General features: G+C 37.7%; 1 protein-coding gene across 2 annotated transcripts in view; it reads right to left on the bottom strand.

Annotated features, from left to right (window-relative positions):
• Positions 1 to 22,459, bottom strand: part of FBXW7 (F-box and WD repeat domain containing 7) — a 180,950-nt gene that overhangs the window by 84,211 nt on the left and 74,280 nt on the right. For both annotated transcript variants that reach the window (XM_064510827.1, XM_064510826.1), the window contains exon 2: positions 13,743 to 14,300. In XM_064510827.1, the coding sequence (XP_064366897.1) occupies positions 13,743 to 14,231 (489 nt within the window). In that variant the 5' untranslated portion in view covers positions 14,232 to 14,300. The remainder of the gene's footprint in view (positions 1 to 13,742; positions 14,301 to 22,459) is intronic.

Raw genomic sequence — 22,459 nt, forward strand, 5'->3', positions numbered from 1 at the left:
GGGAAGGAACACGCAGCTGGAGGCCTGGGACCTGCCCGCAATCACTGTGTTACTAGGGCAAAGCAACATTTGACAAAAGAAGGAGGAGACCACTTGCAAAAGCTGCCATTTTGTAAGGCCACATTTTTAAGTGTATATGAAAGAAAGATATAAAGAAAGCTAACAGGAAAAATTATGTTTGCATTCAAAGAAAAAGAAAATATAGAGTTTATAGTAAACTGCGGATTGTCAGGGCTATATGATGTCAATATTAACGATACTCTTGTATTATTAAAACACCTGCTTAAATGTGTTACCTTAAGGTTTTTCAAATAATTCCTACCTTACTTAGGCACCCCTGTAAGAACACATAATCCTTTGTACCAGACACCTATATCATTTGGCTTTATTCCACAAGCCTCCTAACTTTATTTACTGTACCATGGGGTGGTGGTGGTGGTGGTACCATCTGTAAAGCATGTGTCTTCATTTCTTCATTAAACATTTCAGAAAGTATTTCAGGTATGTAACAGAAATCCAGCTGCATCATCTTGCATTTTACAAATATTCCAGAAATGTCTGCCCAGTCCTCATTGGCTAGAACATGATTTGTTGGATAAGTAAGTTTAACTCTTTGGTCTAGTCAGAGTTGCACCAGCTGTTAGAAAGAATTGCTACAGCTGCTGTTCAGGAATTAATTTGCTGACCACTTACTTATGCTGCCATTGCACCTTTAAATAAAGCTGAGACAAGAATTAAGACTACAACAACAGGTAGAGAAGTCTTGCAATATTTAACATTGGATTAAAATGCAAGTCAAATTCCCAAATGAAGATAAGCTGGGGGAAGGGAAAGCAAGTGCTTTTACTAACAAGGAAGAAAGAAAACGGAAAAATTAACTTTACATACAGTAATTCAACTCTTCTCACCATTGCATCACTTTTCCATTTAAAATGTAACTTTCAGTGATATTATCTACTTATATACATAAAATATACAAAGGACAGTACCAAAGCACTAAAATACACAGTTATCAGTTTCTGAACATTGTTCAGAAAGTGCTGCTACAATGTTGTACTTAAAATTTTCTCCCTCTTTCTATATATTAAATGGGAAAAAGAAATTCTCAAAACATTAGAAAGGTGTTAAAAATATTTCTGCCAAGACATTCAGAAAACAATAAATCTTCCATAGCAAAAATTTCTGACCAGATACTGTTTATTCAGAGGAAAAAAAAAAAAAAAAAAAAAAACACCACACCCTCTCATATAAAGTCTGACAGCACAGTAATGCCCTTCATATTCAGCTATTTTATCTACTGCTGAAATAAAAGGGTGAGCAATGCAAAGCACTACATTTTGTATTTTTGAAACAAGGCAGACATGTAGATAGTCCTATTTTGTTCCTGGGTTCCTTTGGAAGAAGATTGTGTGTTTTTCTTAGCAGAACTGCAAAATACACATAAATCTAACAAACGTAACAGCCAATTGTTACACTGGCATTTGATAGCAACAAATTAAGCTATATAATCCTTTTCAGCTGGTTAACAGCATACTGCTAAGGGGTGTGAGGCTATTTATAAAGCTCAAGATATGTGAAGCAAAGAATGCCTAGATTACAAGAAAAAGCAGGTAATCCATGAAAGAGCTGGCATTCTTGGTTGGTATGGTAACAAACTTAACCTTTTATTTTTATTTCCTTTATTTTCTTTTTAGAGCAAGAGGATTTTTTGCCTGTGCTGTTATTTAACAAACCCTGGCTCTCTCCAATTTGCTTAGGTATCAGCTATTATTATTACTAATATGCTTATTGGTATGTAATAGATATTAACTTTTTTAATAAGGAAAATCAACCAACACCACCTTTCAATTAACTGGATGTCTGATTCTTGTACTTTAAACTGTTAATAAAGGAATGATAATTCAGCAGAGCAGTCCCAAGGTGTTCTGACTGGCATAGCAATGGAAAAAAAAATTTTTTTTTTGGTAAGATACACATACATGCATGTAAACAGAGTTTGGCCTGCTTACCATAGGACAAGTAATATTAGTGGTTTACACCAAAGCCAAAAAATGCAGATGGGTGAATGCCTCAAGGATAACAACCGAAATATCCTTCTTTTGGATAAAGTCCAGCTTAAAGAAAAGGAACAATATTGTTATACCTGGCAAGAACGAGAGGTCCATAATGAACAATGTTAAGTCAATGATTTCTTCCATTTAGCCATGTCACCTCCAGTTTCTGCATTTCATTTTTACTTAGTTCGTCTTAATTAATTGAATTATTTTCTGTGTGTTTTAGAAAATCTGACCAAGAGTTAACTGAAGGACTTATGACATTAATAAGAAGAGATTAATTTTTTGTTGACTTTTAATACTCAATATATTGAGTCTCAAATGATTAAAGGAGCTGCCATCCTTCAGGGATGTTCAGTAATGGCAGTGAGAAGAAAAAAGGGTCTCCTGTCCAACTCCGAATGCGGATAACCGGTGGCTGGATGACATAGGAAAGTGCTTTGCACTTACAGGGAACATCCCTTATGCTTTACTTGAAGTAGTAATGACTTCTGATGATGAATAAGGAGAAATTTATTCCTACTGGCAATCTGTAGTGGCTGTAGGTACTTTCTCCACTTCAGCAGAGGCACCAGGGATTGAACAGAAATGTTAAAATTTAATAAGCACTAACAGAGTCATATTTCATGACATAGCTGAAAAGTATAGCCACTGTTTTCCAAGACTGAATTACACTGAATATAACTATAATGCGTAATTTGTTCCTTTCCTATTATATAATATACAGCTAGGTGGTAAAGTTGGTAGAAAAAGTCAGCTTTTGGTAAGAACAAGTATAAAAAGCAGTAAGGTTCTCCACAGAGAAACAGCTGTTCTGGACCAACTCAATTTGGGATAGAAACTGCTATACCTCCTCAGTAACTGTGTCTTTTCCAGATTCTCTTCCTTTTCCCAACTTTTGTAGTTACAAACTGAAGAAACATAACAAAGTTATGAAACTCTAAACAAGAGTTAGGAGAAATAAGAATGAAGAAGTGAGAACAGAAGATATGCCTCACAGCAATGCTTTCCACTAATATTTCAGTGATTTACAGAGCAATAGTTTTCTATGCACAAGATATGAGTTTCACCTTTGAGATCTCAATACGGATTAGCAGTATTCAATATTCCACCATAAGTTGCACTATATACAGTCAATGCACAGTTTTATAAAGAATTGTAACATAAAGCACTTTTTACAGTAATTTAGTGAAGTCCTGAACTTGTTTGGCCAGGAGAGAAGGGGCATAGAAGAAATACACCTCACTTGTAATTCTAGTGAATATTCAAGAAAATTAAAGTTTGCCCAATGTTTTCATCAACTACACTAAGGACCAGAAGGGAGAAGATGTTTGCAACAAAGTTATTAACTTATAGAGACTTTAAGTTTTATAGGGATTTTTATAGCAATGTTACCAATAAAGAAAATGGTAAAATGTTCACATCATCTTAAAAAAAACAAACAAACAAACAAACAAAAAAACTTACAGCAATGAGTATAACTACATATAATGCAAGTTATATCACAATACAACCATAGCTTCATGCGCAGATCAGATACCATATACTAGCAAACAAAAACTGTCCTTGTGTCAAGAAAAAAAAACAGGCTTCTTCATCAATAGATGCTAAATACTTGCTGACAAAACACTCTGCTGATACAGCTTGAAAATTTTGTTTCTAAGCATTCTGCCTGTTCAAAAATGATTACAAACTATCATAAAATTGACATTGTATAGTTTTTCTTCTTATGATCAATAATTTGTAAAGATATGTCAATTATTTTACTGTATACAGTTTGCTGAATAAGAACATGTTCTGCAGATAATGAAAAGTCTCCTACAAAAATAAAAGACAGTGTAGATTACAGTGGGAAACACATTAGGAAAAAGTGTTAGTCCTAGAGCAGCTGTTAAATGTAATTCTGGTCCTCAGGTCACTTTCTGTTCCTCCTGCCCTCTAAGCTCGTTTCAGATCTCATAAATTTTGTAAGTGGAAATCAGTGAATACAAAGAGTGTACTGATCATAAATTTACTTATAAGTATTTTTAAATATATGCTACAAATCCATAGCCAAGATAATGAATAATAAAGACCATCCTTTTTGGAAAAAAAAGATCAACAAAACAAACTCACCAACAAAAGTTTTACTTTCTTCACACCTTGATTCACCATTTGCATTGAGTTTCATAACCAGTAACATCAACTTCAGTTGAGCCCAAAAAGGTGAAGCAGCTTAAAATCGACGCTCAGAGCAACAGCGTCCACTGATAAAATGCTCAGTAAATACAGCTGTATCACTAGAGATATTTGGGCTAATGATCACATCAGGCAACAGCACCTGCCACATAGCCAAGAACAACATAAGGAACAAATGGCATATTTAAGTGGGGCAGAGCTCCCAAATGTATTTGTTAGACCAGCCACGTATCCCAACAGAGTTGTTTGTAAGCATGCCAAAAATATTCTTGAGCACATTTTCATGATTTCTGCTTCATAATGTCGTTGCCATATAATTGACGGGTTGAAACGGTATTGCTGAAATTCTAAAACAACGCATGCTAAAAAAGCTCATTTCCCTTTCAAGAACTGAAGTCCAGAGCGGAAAGATCCGTGGGTGCCTGACTGACTGACTTCCAAACAAGACAACCTGTGCGACTACCGCAAGGCACTGCTTTGGGCAGCTGTTCGGAAGTTACCCAATTAATTTGTGCTCATCATCCAAAGAGTCGCCTAAATAAACTGAGTTACACAGGCAAGTCTCTTCCTAATATTTACCTGTAAGGAGCTTTGCATAGGCTGAGCAACTGCAAGGCAATTCAAGTGTATATTCAGCCTTGCAGCATTGCAGCAATTCTGACTAAGCCTAAAGCAGAGACTGTTTTTTTCCCCCAGAGAAGAGGCTGGCGTTTTCTCTGCTTGTGGGAACTGCGGGAAATACACCTGTGAATAAACAAACAGCATGGCTAGAGAGGAATTATACGTATGTTCAGAAGAAACTGCCGAATGCATCCAGTAACGCTCCTCGAGTATACATAAATAAATAAAGGAGCTGAGATGCAGGCTGTATATATCTTCACTCCAACGGGGTGCAATTGTACATGAGCTTAGCTATCGGTACAGACAAATGTAGTACATACAGAAGGTCTGTAGTTTTATTTTTCAGTGTGGCTAATTGAGGTAAATCCCTAGACTGGAGCTGAAACACTGACCTCAATTTTTGGCACAGAAATAGAAAATTACCTGGGCCTTACTCAGTTAGGACTTTAGTCTAGAAAGCTCTCTCTGTAACAGGAAAATGGAGAAGAAAATCAGCACTACCTCTTTCCACATCAGTAAAACATGCATCTTCCTGTAATGAAGGCAAAAATCAAAGAAAATTCACTTATTAAATGTAACCGTGTAGTCAAAACTATTACCCAAACTGTCAGCATCAATGTGTGGTGTTTAGAGTGTTTCTTCCTTCCCAAGCACCAATATTCTCCTCTCGTCTTTCTATACAGAATTACCTACTTTATAAATAAGTCAGTACTGTTATTTAATTCTGCACTAATATTGCTAAAAATTCTTATGAAAAGCAGCAACACACCCTTCACTAAGGACAAGAAAAAATAGCATTTACTATAGAAAAAATTATTGTCCTTTGACTGTAAGTGACATTTTAACATAACAGTTAAATTTAATTGGTAGGTATCTCAGGAATTTTGCACGAGAAAGCTGAACTAGGTAGCCCAGTTCTTAGATAAGCCACAAACTATATTAGGGATAAGCACATGTTGTAAGCAGAGCCCATGTATCAATTAGCGAGCTTCATGATCCACTTACAGCCTAAGGAAATCTAGCAGAGCAACAATTATTTTATGCCAGTTTTATGTGAAAGTAAAATTGCCCCTTATGCCTTCACTTACCAGAGACAGCAATACAGCTAAACCTCAGCAAATCTCAGGTAGCAAATGAAACAATTACTTAACATAGTTATCATTAAGTGAAAAATACTTTTCAAAAATAAAAAAAGATGGTATTTGTAGTAAAGGACCATGCCATAGGTTAGGACAGAAGGGGAAGAACCTAGAATCATTGCTGTCTGCAGAAAAATTGAGAATCTGCATTCCTTCCATGGATGCTTCAGTATTTAACAAACTGCATCTTAAAAAGCAGTTGTTGAACCTTTCTGTATGATTCTGCATGCTTGGAATCATTAGCAAATAAACTATATAGTATATAAATGAGAAAGATGACAAAAGTTGTAAATATTGATCGGTATTAATCTTCTAACATTATTACATTCCAATAGAGAAACAAGGCTCTGTGTCTGATGAGTCCAAATTCTCCTAAACTACATTTAAAAAACTGTGTTTAAAAAAACCTGTTAGAATGAAAGCAGGAAAAATATTTTTTCTTCTTCTCATTTTTACAAAACTTGCTCCAAAATAATTAGGCTGTCTTGCAGTTGTAAAGACCACTAATTGTTTATTTATCCTAAGGCACTTACTCATCTTAACTCACTGCACTTTTGTGTTGAGTTCAGAATAATTAAAGCAGGGGAGGGAAAGAAAAATTTCAGATTCTTTAAGCTTTTACTGATAGTGATGTGAAAGAAGTTTTAATTAAAAAGGAGAAACACCCTCAGAAGTAGAGTGAGAGAAACAATAAAAAAAATTTTTATTGACAGCATTTTTTCCTACAGTTAGAGCAATTCTTAATGTGTTTCCTTTTTGACAACACTAACTGAATTACTACTCAGTTGAAAATCTGTTTAAAGCATCGCCGTAATTGTTAGACATCTCAGAAGATGAGAGGCATAAAGAATCTATACAAGCTATGGCTGATCCCCGCATAAAAAAAAAGCAAGGCAAAAAGAAGAATCTCTTTTTATAGTATGAATTTTTTTTTTCTGTTGTGCACTCAGAGCAGAGAAATATACATTAAATTACTAATGCACAAGTCATTAGGAAGTGTTTAACACTTATTTCTGAGGGGAAAAATCCTACATCATTTCATATATTGGAAACTGATTTCTGCATAGATTAAAAAATATTGAGTCCTCTGTTCCAGTTGTATTTACTTCGAACTTTTAGCTTCAAGAGAGGGGAAAACCTTTGCAGAGAAACACTGCCTGACTCCCAGCAGGAATGCAGCAAAGCTCTAGCAGCACCCTCTGGTGCCAAAAAGCGGATAGAAACATTAACATGCGGTGTTACAAAACAACGACCCCACCTACGCACAATATTTAAAGCTTGTTGTCTAAACTGAGTGTACCCAAGGATCAGCATTTCTGTAATTGATCTTTATTTACCCATATCCTACGAAGCTTTTAACTTCCTACCAGCCGCCTGACACCACATGGAGAGTTTCACACAACAGAACCCCTTTCACGTCACACAGGCACAAACTTAGCTCCCTTCAGTTTCAAAAATTAATTCTCTCCTTCTGAACAAAGCCAAAATTACTGAAAAGCAAGTCAACGACCAAACAAGAAAAAGCAACCTTGGAATAACATTATATCCAGCTTTTGCCATTGTTGTATAAAAGGCATCTATAAAAATCATCTTACTAGCTTTAGTAATGAAGCTCAAATACGAGAACTCCTGAAAGAATACCAAAGTGCTCTTTGTGGTTATAGATCCAACTATACATCCTTTCAAGAATTTTTTTTTTTTTTAATCTTCCTTTTAGCTAATCCGGTTTCTGGTTCTCAGGAAGCTCTGGTTAACCAGCAAAGCAAACCACCGTCACAGCCACCACCCTGCAACAAGCAAACGCACATCTGAAGACGACACTATCTCAGAAAGTTAGTGCAAGGTTTTGTATTACAGAATTACAGACCCTTTAAGAGGAATCAGACATGCTACCATGTAATTTATCAAGCACAACCCAAATAGTTAGACAGCACAAAGTAACACTTCCACATTCATACACGCTCATCTGCTAAGTCTCAGCGATAGCCTCCGTAGAAGAAAAGGAGATACATGTCCAAGCAAGAGGGCATGCTAGGCCTATGAAGACTTTTCTGAACAGCGCCTGTTGCCCTGAACCACCAAACATCTCCTGTAGGCAGGCTCGAACACGCCTTTCGCATCCCTCCAGATGAGCAGAGCAGACAACCACCATTCCTGAAAACCAGTCCCAAACCAACAGCCATGCACTATCCAGCCATCCTTTGGCTCTGCCTGCTTACTTGGATTTTAAAATTTGGATCCTTGCAGAATAAGCAAACACACCTTTAATGCCGTTTAGCATTTTCTCCCTTCAAAACATGATTTGCAGAGAAATATCAAATGGTTGCTGGAATTCCACGTGGAAGCGAGGGGCACGGCGGGAAAAGCAGGAACTGCCTAAAACAGGAGGCAAACTCCTAGATGAGCAAAGGCTGCCATTTGTATAGCTCCCAACAACTGCTTCCTACAAGTACAACTCAAGCTTTAGCCACAGACATAATTAATTCCACCTTCTGGCTTCTGCATAAACTTCAGACTCTTCTCCTGTTTTGCCACAGATCACCTTCAAGCATGCAAGCAGGAGTAAGGAAGGAGGCGTGCCTTGGTACCTTGATTTGCCATAGAGCACACGAATGCCTTTGCAGCTGCTAGTCCAACGTGAAGCACTTGTTTCGCCTGCTCATAGAAATCTGTGACAGCACTTGCTGGAACCTAACTAACTTCGTAGACATTCGTGTTTTTAATTTTTTTTTCTTCAGTGATTGTTTCCTAACTAAGGTGGCTTCAACATGAGATGCATTTGTATTATGTAATGTAGAATTTGAGATAAAGAAGAATTAATAGAACAAAGACAAAAATTCATGGTAGCTTGGATATGAGTGATCATGCCCTCCTCCTGCCCAATATATGCCAAGTCCAAACCAAAGTTGAATCAACCCCTGAATTATATCAACTGTTTAGGAACATTTTTTTTAAGATGAACAAGAAACCAACATTCCCCAAATAAGAAAAATTTAGAGCAGTTAAACACAAAACCAGCTCATCTTGATGGAAATTGAAAGCAGCAATTAAAACCAATAGATTTAAGTAGAACATGATGATCAATAATATAAAAAACCTAACAAACTAGATGTTATAGAAATTGTTAGGTAAAACAAACAAAAAAAACAGAAGAAAAATGGAACGAGTTAACGACAGTATATAATATGATCAAGATTATCTTCAAGAACTAGGGCAACCAAAATATTCCAGAAGTCTCCAGTAAGTCTAATGGTATTTTGAAAAAATTTAAAAAGGAAACAGAGGACAACCTTAGGCTGAAAGCCAGGCACCAGTCCAGGAGAAATTAATGCAATGGTTGACATGGGACAACCTTAGGCTGAAAGCCAGGCACCAGTCCAGGAGAAATTAATGCAATGGTTGACATAGGATAGGATTAATAAAGTTTATAGTACAGTTGATGCCAATTTTTCAATAAAACCATGCAACCATGCTGATTATCACCTTTCTCATAACATCAGTTCTGATAAAGGTAATACTGCTGGCATAATACAGTTGTTAACATGACCGTTTTAGGAGCGTGAACACAGATATATAAACAATTTAAACCTAAAATAAGCAAGGATGTTGATTACATAAGCTATCTCCCAATGACGGTGACCACTATATGCTCTTGTCCTTGCAGTGCTACAGAATCCCTCATTTACTGTGGGATAAAAGCATTTATAGGAGCAGTTGCAATGAAGTATCCGATGCATTGTAAATGCATGTTTGCCTATGCTGTGATTAATTGTTGTATGACCATCCCTAAGGAACTGGCATGATAGAAAGTCAATACAGAATACTCAAAATGGATACCACAAATACAATGGAATGAGTGGAGAATCATCATCATGCACGCTTTCCTAAAATGGTCCTGCACCTATTATTTATTTTGCCCTCCCACGTTGTTTAATATTTTTATACAACAAACATGACAAACAAAATTCGCACAGGACGCAGATTGCAAGGAGTGAAAATTAACAAACAGGACAGATCACTGATAAGTATCTGATAAGTATCTGTATCTGATATCTGACACAAGAGAATTCTACTCACTTTAATACAGCCAAAAGTCAGTTTTTATTTCTAGGAACACAGAACACAGGCCATACTTACAGAACAGAAGGCTCTCTGAAAAAGGCTTGCATCATGTTGGACAAAGCAGTCGAACATGAGATCCCAATGCAATGCTGCAGTCAAAAGCGTTAACGTGATCGTTTGTTTTATAAACAGGTAAATATATAGTATAAACAAATTTTACTTAGTATTGGTGCAATTGCTACTGGAGTTTTAATCTCAGTTCTGGCATCTACAATTCAGGACAGATACTCAAAAATCAGAGAGCGTGTTCAGGGAAGTATCATGATACGGACAGAAAAAAATAGAGAAATAAGCCCAACGGACATACAGTGTCCTAATTATTTCCATTCAAGAGACCTTTTAGGGTGAATTTAATCACTCAATATACATGAAAGAAGCAAACACTTGTTAAAGTGCCCTTCAGTGCAACAGGGAAATAATATTATGCAATGGCCAAAACAGGAAAAACACAGAGTAGAATAAAGGTGCAAAATTTTGAACAGTGATGGCAATTAACTGAAACAATTTAGCAGGAGTTGAGGTAGATTTACCTCTGCTGGACTTTCTTTCTTTCCCCAAGTGAAATGTTTCTGAAAAATATGCTTTAGCATGCATAGGAGTCAGTTCAAAGCGCCCTCACATTTTATGCAGGAAGTGGATTATGACAGCGGCCCTTCTGGATTCCCAAGCTATGGCTGGGTAAGGGAACCCAGAATCTCCCAACCATCTGCCTTCCCATGATAAGTGCCCAAGTCCTTCAGTCATGTAACAATTGCTACCATAATGTTGTGAAAATATCTCAATTGCTTACATGGAGCATGGTAGTATTAGGTGAATATTTGCATATTATATATGTATTTTTTAAAAAAACTTCCAATGCAATTTATCAGCCAGAATACAGTGAGCTTCCACTGGCAAGTGGAAGTCCAGGCAGTGGGTAGCAAACTCAGATACATTATGGTGTTATGGTGTTATGTGGGAACCTTGCCTTTTATCTCCTTCACAGGATCCCGCAAGACCAATACACACACATATTAAAAAAAAAAAAAAGCAAGTTAGTTTAAATTCAGTAGTTTAAGAGGAAAGGAATAAAAAGTAGACGGACAAAAAACAGTTATCATAAAATTAGTATGAGCTGCACAATGCTACGACAGTAGCAGTTGCTATTTTATTCAGTTTCACTATTATCTCCTGATACATGGTAGTGATGAAAACACAGTGTAAGTTGCCGCTATTACTGCATAGGACTAGACTAAACCAGTAAGTGAGCTGGATCAGCAACAGATGCTTCCGAGGAACCAGGTTTGCGTCTGACATACAAACAGTAAGCAGTAGGTCCAGAATTCATCTCAGCTGATACTGCTGGCACAAAGTAAGTCCAGGATGAGTACAAAACACAGCAAGCGGGTAGGCAATTCAGCCAGAGGAGAGCATGAGAAGAACTGCGCTGGACTACAACTACTGAGACGCATATGCAAAAAGCTAAAAACAAGTCTATCAGTTTTGAGTGTCCTGGGATGAGTCTATCTTCAACAGACAGACTCAAAAATCACTTTGAAATACAGTTGATGAGTCTGCAAATGCTACTTTTTCTTCTCAAAAATGGCATGTTCGTTACTCATGTTCACCTTTATGCTGGTATGCAATTCATCCATGCCCTGGCACCGCTGTATTTCTAAAATATTTCTCAACACAGAACACATTTCTACAGTTAAATTAGGGCTATTTAGAAATTTGCAAAATTAATGTCATATTATGTCTTACTGTGTAATCATGACCTAGAGCAGTGCCAGCTCAAGCAGCTTTCTACCTGTGCTGTTCCTTCAGTTAAAACTCTAAAATAGAGCCATGCAGTGACTAGAGAACAATTCCCAGATATGGTTCACTACACCCAGCTCCCCAAACAGTTCTTGAAGGACCACAACCTGGCAGCAGAGCACAGATGAAAATGGCCAGCATTGCATGGAAACAAAATACAAAGCGACTACCAGATCACATAGAAATTGTGTATCTATATAAAAACCTTTCAGACATGTTCCTTCAGGTTTAACTAATTTCAAATTTAATTTACATCAAATATGACAAAAAAAATTGCATTCATTATTGGAGATGATAAGAAGAGCTTCAGAACTGACCACCACTGAAAACCATGTTCTGTTGTGCCTGCATATATTTTGAGTATGGTTATTTACAAAGCACTTCATAGTCTCTGATTCAAAGACTTTAAATGTATTTTTGAGCATAAAAATTTCTTACATGAAACATCCAAACTGAATGGATGTAGGTTGTTACACATCATGCAAAAAGTCACACAATGTGGGGAAATCAAAGCATCACAATAAAATTGAAAATCTGAATTATAAAGAGCCAGATGAATCATACGAAACTTGACCGTATCATACTATTTCACTCCAAATTAGAAAGCACGTACTTCAGTATCCTGAACAGCAGGAATAGTCAATGTAGAACTCTATCTTTTTCTAAAAACCTGTGCAAAAACATTGTATGAGGACTTTTCAAAATCAAAAATGTTAGTTAGTAGAGATACTTTAATCACACTGGTGAATTAGATACCAATTGCCAATACCTGAAACATTGCTGCAGCTTCAAGAAACAAATTATCATCCTCTTAATCTGCTCTAGCTTATCATTGATACTAGTGTCTATGGATTCATTTATATTCACACTCAAACACAGAGGGACGCCTGTTAAAAACTCAGAGAACTCTTAAGTTGTTTTGTGTTTTACATCAGTTTTCTGAAAAACTACATTGCAAAGGTATTTCTTCTTTTTTATTGCTGTTTTGTTCCTCTGAAGGTGGGGAAGGTGAGGTGTTTTATAAGGTACACTTAGTCTCTCAGCCTCCTATTAACGATTAAGAAAAAAATGTTGGCACATAGGCCTAGGAACAACATTTATACACAGAGCCACCCACCTCCTCCTCCCTCCTATTAAGGAATATCATCGCTTTCACTATTCTTTCAGTTTTTGCTCCTACAAAGAATGACAAAATTCCTTCTTCTTGAGGAATTTGGAAAACAGCGAACTGCTAATGAACAATGGAGCTAATACTGCTGAAACATTTTTTGGTTCCATAATGTTAGGTGAGATCAGTAGCAACAATAAATCCAAACATTTATTTTCAAAAGCTTTTTGCAAATTGGAAATTCCCATTAATCATTACATGTAATTTTCAAGCTCCTTACAGATATGATAACACATAACATATAATGACTTTATATATAACAGTTATATAATGACTTTGCAATTGAATAACTGGCTATTACTCTTTCTTTAACCTATATTTTGTTAATGAATTCACTAGGCCCTGGCTAAAAGGAAAAACATGGGATTTCTGTAATATTCCACCCCAATCTTTCATTACAATGTGTTCATCTGAACACTGAGAACCAGATCTTCTTACAAGTGACCACATGCACAATTGCTTACCTTCCCTCATGCTTTCTCTGAGAAGTAAAATGACACAAATGACCCCTGGAGGATCTTGAGAACAGTAGGAGTTAGTGTATGAAGATATGTGTAAAAAAACCAAACAAACAAAAATTGTAAAGCTCTGATTTAAGTTAAATATTCAAATTATTTTCCAAAACCAGAGTTGCCAAAACTTAGAAAAAAATTATTTTCTCACCTTTGTCTTTATGTAGAATGGTGATGACTGGTGCATGGGCAAGTCCATGAGGCTATTGGAATTTCTGACACTATTACTGTTAGTGTGTTCTTCTTCTCTACTGCTGTCATCTGACTGATCAAAGTCATCACTCTCCTGGTCCATTTCCTCCTCCTCTTCCACCTCCTCATCTTGATCCCCAGCATGTTCGTCATCTTCTTCTTCCTCTTGATTACAAGTGGATTCTTCATCCACTGTAATAAGTCTATTGTTATTTTCTTCTAACTGTTCTTGCTGGGATTCATGTCTGTCACCAAATCCAGGTTCTTCTCCACCTATCTCTCCATTCCTCCCAATGTGCTGCTCCTCTTGTTGTCGTCTCTGCTGCTGCTCCTCCTCCACAACTCGATTCATCTGCTCCTCATCTACTTGGCTGGAGGAAGCATTACCTCGAAGAGATCCACCGGTTCGTCGCCTCTTGCTGCCCACAGAGAGCAGTTCCTGATTCATTTCCAAAAGCCAGCTTGCTACTTCTTGGACCTTGGCTAGGCTATCTGAAGATGCAAATGCTTTCACATTCTAAGGAGACAAAAAAGAAAAACAGTGGAAAATTACAGAGGTTATATATTTGATTGCATAAAGCACTAAAACTTATTTTACTGGTTTACTTCTGACAACTTCAAATTCCAAGAAACAAGGAATGATTTCTACTTGACACAGAACTGGAAAAACCCAAACAGACAGTAGGCACAGAACTTTGCAGCAAGAAAGTTATTATTTTACTGTCATTCAGTTTGATCATGATCTCTGTAAGCACTAGACATTGCACAAAATGCAAAAGAATGAACAACTTGCCCCTCTAGAGAATCCACAAGAATCATAAACATTCATGTTAACAGACGGTCAAAGCATGTGATATTACTTGCTAAAAACTGGACTTCAGTAATTTTTAAATGGCATTGTATTTTCCTTCTCATCTGATTAGAGACTTTGTATATTACTCACAATAAATGAACTGCTTTTGATCTTACGTCCTAAGAACAGTCACATTTTCAGTGTAAAGTTTCATATCTTGTTACTATAACTTTCTTTTAGATTTAAAAAAAAAAAAAATCCCTAAGCACCCACAAACACCCACTTCCAAGTCTTTTTACATTGGCCACAGACACATCCAGTGGCCAGAAGTAGTAAGCACTAGTCAGCCCTTGCAGGCCTGATGACATGTACCTACCTTGTTAGGCAAAAAGCACTATTATAACATAGCTGGATTCTCCAAAATCTAACAAGCTACAAGAATTATTAAGTGAACTTTCAGCAGTTCCCAAGTAGCCAAATTTGGATGCCTATTAATGGGAATTGAAAAGTACTAATGCCAAATACCAGGAAGCAGTTTCTAAACCGTCTGAACACTTTGCTACACATGTGCAGGCAAGCAAGATACAGGAACAAGAGATACAGCACAGTCTAACTACATCTTAAATTTTGTATGAAGATTGCCAGCCCTAAAAGCAATCCTACCAGGTTTACACATCTTGAATCCAGTTCCTCTAGATTCAAGGGCTGAAGAGTAAGCGACATTAGGCACGCGCTCAACAATTAGAGCACACATTTTTGGGTTGCACGTGAAAGTATGTGCAGAGAGAAGATAATTAACGTTCTCCTAATGTATAGAGTCTCCAGTCTGAGGCGTATGTAGACCATATCACGTGCTGACCAGACTGCCCTGCAGCAGACACGCAGGAAGCACAACGCAGTGCTGGAAAGGAGCATGAGCACAGTCTCCTTCGAGTGGGAGCAGTATAAAGGACTTAATCTTCCACAAATGTTCCAGTAAGGAAAGACATTTCTCCAACTCCCCCGCCAAGAGTAAGAAAAAACGTTCCTTTTCTTCAGAAGGTCTATCTATCATAGCAAAAATCAAAACAAAAAACCCCTACAGCCTTGGATGATGGAGGTCTGGAATAGATTTTGACCCAGGACATTTGCAAATTGGTTAATCTTTGGGGTGGGGGGAGAGTACCAGAAACCATAGATCAAAAGTTATTCTCATTACGTTGTACGGTAAAAGCCACAGAAGCATATTTACAGATATTTTTGAAAACTTGCTTTGAGAAGGTTTCACAGATGATTCACCTATGAGGATATGAGATTCTGCACCCTTGTCCCCTCTGCCTTAGGGAAGCAATACTTAAACCCCAAAGATGTGGTTCTCATGTTTCCACATATATAACAAGATGACAATTGCCCCCAAATAAATCCTTACGAGCTCAAAAGGTGAAATACATGTTCCAGAGGGAACATCCACTAGCAATTAGCTCCAATCAATGAACTAGAGCTACTACTACAAGACAATTAAGCCACACATCAAGGAAGGATGAGAAGGAAGCAAGTGGAGACTGTGCTGACTTCTGCTTTTATCAGTGGAAAAAAGCATTAGTGCATTGGGGTGCATGTGGCCCAAGGCAGCAGGGAATGACGCCACCCTGGAGCGCAAGGGCCATCAGAAGCGACCACGTTTAGCATTCGCTATGAAGGAACACCTGAGACAGATGCCAGAAGAGGCTATTTCACAAGAAATGTTCTCATTTAACATTTTCCCCCAAAGCCTAGAAGCCTTAGCATACTGGAGTGATGTTTCATAAATCCATTTCCTCAGCAAATACATCAAATTTAGTTGGGACTATCATCTGAGGTTAGCACAATTTATTCGTCAGGCTTGCTACCTAGTTTGGACTTTATTAACATGACAACAGTGTATCTTATTTCCTCACAGCAAGAGGAAAGATTTGTGTTTTTTGAAGCAGAATCATTTAAAAATGAGTAATTAAAAAAGGCCAAATAAGAAATTTATGTCTTCAAGACCTAGAAATTTTAACTTCAATAGTCATACCTAAAGCTTAAAAGTTTTAACTGCATTTTTCACCATCGACAGCATTATTTTAAACATATGCATTAATTATCTGCTTAGGATATACTTTATAAAGTTGTAAATGCTGCATTTATTTCTATAATTTAATACATACTTTCAATTTGTTCCTACAAGCAACTAACATGAAAGGGTCAGCATTGAAATACTTAAGCAATAAGTACCAGATCCAGCCTAATGCTTAAGTGACAAAAATAACACTATTGTTACTGTTAATAATAAGCCAAAAGAAATTCCAGGCAATTAAAAGTAATTTGTACTATTATATACTTTCAAGTATTCCTCCATTTTTTCGGATAGCAATCAAGAATTCACAAAACTATCTTCAGCCATACATGATTTCAGTTTTACTCTGTATTTGCAAGAAAGAACTCAACTTTTTCTTCCAAGAGTCTATAAAATGCTTTATCAAAATTTAATTACAAGCAGTGTTTCATCAGAAAGCATCAATATGCAAAGTGGTGATACATTCACTAAAGAACAGATGGATGTGCATTATCTGAGAGATCTGAAACATTAAAGCTGCCTTCTGTCACGTAATTGCTTTCAGAATTAACTACTGTCAGCTAATACACAAGATATAATCTTTCCATATATAAGGTAGATAAGGAATAGCAGTATGGGATTGTTATTTTGCAGGAAGAGATATATTTATAAATCAACTACCAGAGAACTAAGATGTCATGTTCTTTGCTAGTGCAATGCCACCTTCATTTGTGCTCTCAGAAATGCAAAGCACCTAAACCTCAAGGCTGACACAGGAAAGCTGTGGCTTTTCCACCTCCCCGGACTGCAAGGAGATTTTTTAGATAGACAACAAAATATTGTAGTGCAATGGCAATGCTTCCATTACATATAAACATGCAAAACTCATTAAACTTGGTCAACAAGTCTAACATGCAAGTTTCAGGGAAACTCTGTAACCCTTATAGCAGGCCACTGTATGGACAGGGAAAGATAGAGAATCTCTAAAAACAAGCAGAAGCCTCAGAATTGATCCAGCAGTAAATTTGGAGTTGAAAAATGCATCTTCATCTATATTCAACACTAAATATTTCTTATGCAGGACTCTCCAGCACTATACATCAAATTTACACAGAAGAAAAAACAAAAATAATACAGGGCAACAGTTGCTGAAAGCCATCTGTAAGAAATACCAAGCAACACTGGGAAACTATGGAAAAATTCCTCAGGTTTATCTACCACATCAGATTCTGGACTGAGAGAGAAGGATGATGACTTTACATCTTGCTTTGATGCTGAAACATCTGTCTGTCTAGTAGATACAAAAGTTGTTAAACATTTTTAAACCTGCAAAAACACTTAACTATTTTTAAAAGAAATTACTTGGGAAATCTCTATCTGATTTTTGTGCGTTTTTATTAATTCAGTTTTTATTTGTTTTTATCACCTGAAACAGTAAGGAAAAAACCAATAAGGGAAAGGAAGGGGGAAAGAGTGGGAGGGTGGGCGCAGAGGGAGTGGGGGCAGAGTTCCCCCCCCCCCCCCCCCAAAGTGCAGCAGAAGTTGAGAAGGTTCTTACCTTACACTCACAGGGAGTTGGATTGACTTAAATATTAATCTAAGTCATGCTAAGACTGATCAGCATAGCAATTAGTAAAAAGTCAGAGAACAGCGTATTAGGCGAATCTCTGTTGACATGGTTTACAGGCAATGCACATTCACAGAACAAACATTTGAGATCACAGATGCAGTAGACAGAGACAAGGGCCACGGGCCGTGGGGCAGACCCGGGTGGCTGCCGAGGGGCCAGCGCCCACAGGGCAGCCTCCGTGGAGGGCGCAGGCTGGCTCTGAGCCCCGGGGCGAAACTCCCGTGACAAAAAACTCGAAACTCCCAGGCTGCGTGATCGGGGGCTGCTGTGCTTTAACCGCATTGCAGAGCTGGTGTGGGCAATCAGGAGACGCTTAAAGATGTGCTCTGGAGCCAAATTCAAACGAAAGCCCGAAGTATAAATGTACCTGTAGGTATGGTGGGTACACATTAGCGCTGCAGCCACCTCAGACTTGTTAAGTCTATTTGAAAAATGCACATACGAAGAGAAATCATTGCAGCTTGAAGTTAACAAAACAATTAGCATAGATAAGACTGTGGACCATATTCTAGAAAAAAAGAGATTCTGACTGTACCATCGTGGTAGCTGATGGCAGAAACACTACAACCAACCTATTCAAGAAAACTTATTCAAGCAAACGTTCGATATATTCATCTGATTACTGGCTACAAAGCTCCCACATGCAAAAGAGATTTCTAACAACAGCAAAGTAACAAACCAGAACAACCACCATGAAACATCTGAAAACCAAAGATACACAAAGTCCAGTGGAGAATCCACTGCTTCCCTTTGCAGGTGGTGGCAGCAGGCAGTTATCCTTGTGCAAGGCTCTGAATCAAGGCACGATACTTGAGACATGACACAGCCCAAACCAGAGTTAGGAGCTTTATACAAAAGTTACGGGAGATTAATTTGTCCGTATACACAGGATGGCAGACCAGAAGATAGTAACAGCCTCCTCGGTCATAAAGTTCTGAGTTTAACACACTGTACTGAAGAAGCAAACAAACCAACCAACCTCCCGCATTTTGTCATCGACAAATGTTGGCTACAGCAAGATCAACATGGGGCTTTAAAAACACTCAGCAGCTGTTTTCATCAAAATGAAATACATCCTCGTGTGTCTCACTCACAAAAAGGCAAGCATATACACATTTTTTCAGGCAGAATAGGTTACTATTTCCCAGTGTATACACACCTCAATTCTCCTGTCTGGACAACTCCATTATTCACAGCCCCAAGCTCCAGAGTAAATTAGCAGCTACACAAGATTCCCTGCTCCTGTCCTCCTGCCCAGCAAATCCCTGCCATCACTTTTTTCCTTCACTTGAAACTGCGACCAGCAGACAAGATAGAGTGGAACAATACACGCAACCTTTCTGCTGGGTACGAAATTATCCTGCTCCCTTATATACGCTCTCTAGATATGTTAACAGTCACTTTGGGCTCTCTATTCAGTGCAAAGTGCTCAAAATAACCAACACTGAAACGAAAATGCTCCTCTAATTACTTACTTATGCCAAACATAAATCTGACAGCACACAAAACCCTAGATTTAGTATTCATTAAATTAAAAAAAAAACCCACAATTAAAGTTTCCTGTGCAAATTTAATTAAGTCCAGCTGCCTCTACTCTTCCTGTGTGGCCAGTTTTAATTACCTCTCCTCCCTAATAAAGCCTGGCCCCAACTTCCTATCTACCTCCTCAGGCTTTTCACCCAGTCTGCGTCCCCTAACCTCCCCTCCTCAGTCATTTTGCCCAAGGACAGCCCCAGTTCTCCCACCACATCTGGCCTACTGCAATACGTCTCTCCCTTCTGTTCACCTGCTTCTCTTAACCAGCATCTTATTCCATCAGATCTCACTGCTTTTCTGCCTAGCTCACCATCCAAACTTTCTTTCTCCCAAGACTGTCTCTTAATCCAGCTCCCCCTCTAATCTTATGCCTCAATCTCCTAATTCCCTTTAGCCTGCAGTGGTACTTGTCAGCCCCAGGCTCTTTGCTCCATTCTGATCAAATCCCCGCAGGAAACGAATGGGTTTAGATGAGAGGGACAAGAGCTGGCAACAGGCAGTTAACAGGAGCACAACAGGGCAACGTCCCTTGCTATCAGTTATGGTGGAAAACACAAAAAAGTGATTAAAAAAGAAAAATTTAATTTTAACTCTTGGCTGGAAGGAGAATGGTGTACTGAGGACCTATCATGCAATCCTGACTCTCTTACTTGACACAGGTATAGCATTTAATAGAGAGTAACATATGAAATAACACACACAAAAAATCACTAAAGAAAAAGAGTAAGAATACAAAAAGTAGTTTAGGAAATATGAACCACTAATACACCAATTTACATCAATTTAGCAGTACTTAAGCTGAGTGACACGAGGAGGATATATCAGAGATAGAATATAGGTGAACAAGAACTTTTCATGAGAAAAGTCTCGAAGAAACAGTTTGAGTTCTTTACCTTAGATTTAGATAAAATATGCATGATCATGACTAATCACCTTATACTAATTTAGATATTTTATACTGCTAAAATAATAGGAGATTATCATTCAGATTGTTTAAGAATGAAAGTTATTTCATGTACTGCAAAAGCCTGATCTCTTCAATGCAGTTGCTCTGAACTCTTAACAATTTCAGAGACAGCAGCTGTGGCTTGACAGCTGGAAGAGCTGCAAGAGGTGCAAGGTGCTCAGTTGCTCTGTACAGGCAGAGCACACGTGGGCTCAGCAGCTGCACAACCTCCTGCAAGGTCCATGCATGCACAAAGAGAATTTGGGGGGATTTTAGCCAAGGGAGTACAGCTCAGATGGACTCCATGGAGCATCTTCACAACAGCAAGGGGAATGGCAACCCTTAACACTTTGCATATGAGAGGGAGGGGAAAACGGTGGAGGGGAAAAAAGAAAAAAACCTACCAAAATCCCCCCTCTCCCCCCCCAAAAATGGGAGGACTGCTCTAGCTAAAATTTTACACAGAAGAGATCTAACCCAGAAAGACTCCTCACAGAGAAAAAAATTCAGTCCAAGTTCAGGTTGTAGCAGTTTTTAAATGCACTAGCATGACAACAAAGAATCACACCATAACATATTAATAGACTCGCTGACAAAATTAAAGCAATCGACACTTATCAGAAAGAGAGGAAACCACTGGGTTTTTTTCTTTTTAAACACTTCCCCACAAATAATGCATGGTCTCAATTCTTGTATTTGAAGTGTTAAAAAAAGTATGTATTTTCCTTGTTTCTAAAAGCAGAAGCATATGACAAATAGTTATTGATCAGTGTTTTATACAAGCTTTATTTTTACCTTAAAACTCATTATTAAGAAAGAAAAAAAGAGAACTAATGCAAAATACTGTGGGAAGGATGGCATGAAGATAAGAGGGAGACGGAACAGCAATCCATTGAGGAAACTGTTGAAAAACTCCATCACCCAATAATATGAAAACTGAATCAAAAAGCTTGAAATTCTAAGTCCTCTTCCTCAAAGCCGTACCCTGACTGACAAGCTATTAGCAAAAATACAGGGTTACTGAAGAAGCGAAAAAGCTCACGTCTGTTCATCAAGAATCCCAGTCATACCTCTTCGCGTCTCAAAGCCCCTCCCTGAAATACAACATAAGATCAACAGTAATAGTACACGAGTTACTCTTTTTCTTTTAATTCTGCATTATGCTTTCATCAAGAAGAGTGAATGGATATAATTTAGAGTAAAATTACTTACGCAACAGTGCACAAGAGGAGGAGATGAGTATTATGACAAATCTTACAGTGTTCTTATAAATAATCCTGTTATTTATAGTGATTATCTCAATAAACGACTGTTACAGAGAAGATGGCTGGCTTGGTCTTCTCGCTAACTGCTAGATAAAGAAAAAGGAACAATCTGCAGAATGCAGCAAATTAACTATCACATGTGACTAGGGAAAGGTATTCTCTCCCTTTTTTCCCAGAAAATGAAAAGCAGAAAAAAGCTTCAAGTGTCGTTTAAAAGATACCAAGCTTTCCAGCAACTATTGAAAACAACATAAAACAGGCAAGTCCTCCATATCATACTCCATGCCTCCACTTAATCTTGAATATTTAGCAGTGCCCATTTTCTCATGGAAAATATCAGAGCTAAAAAGGTAAAGTATACAAGTCTCAATTACATTGTTTATCCTTTCTGGTTTGACAGCTTTACCATGATTTGGGTTTTTCCATTAAAATATTTTATCTTTCTGTAAG

This window comes from Dromaius novaehollandiae, chromosome 4, assembly GCF_036370855.1.
Source record: "Dromaius novaehollandiae isolate bDroNov1 chromosome 4, bDroNov1.hap1, whole genome shotgun sequence".
In the NCBI taxonomy this organism is placed as follows: Eukaryota; Metazoa; Chordata; class Aves; order Casuariiformes; family Dromaiidae; genus Dromaius; species Dromaius novaehollandiae.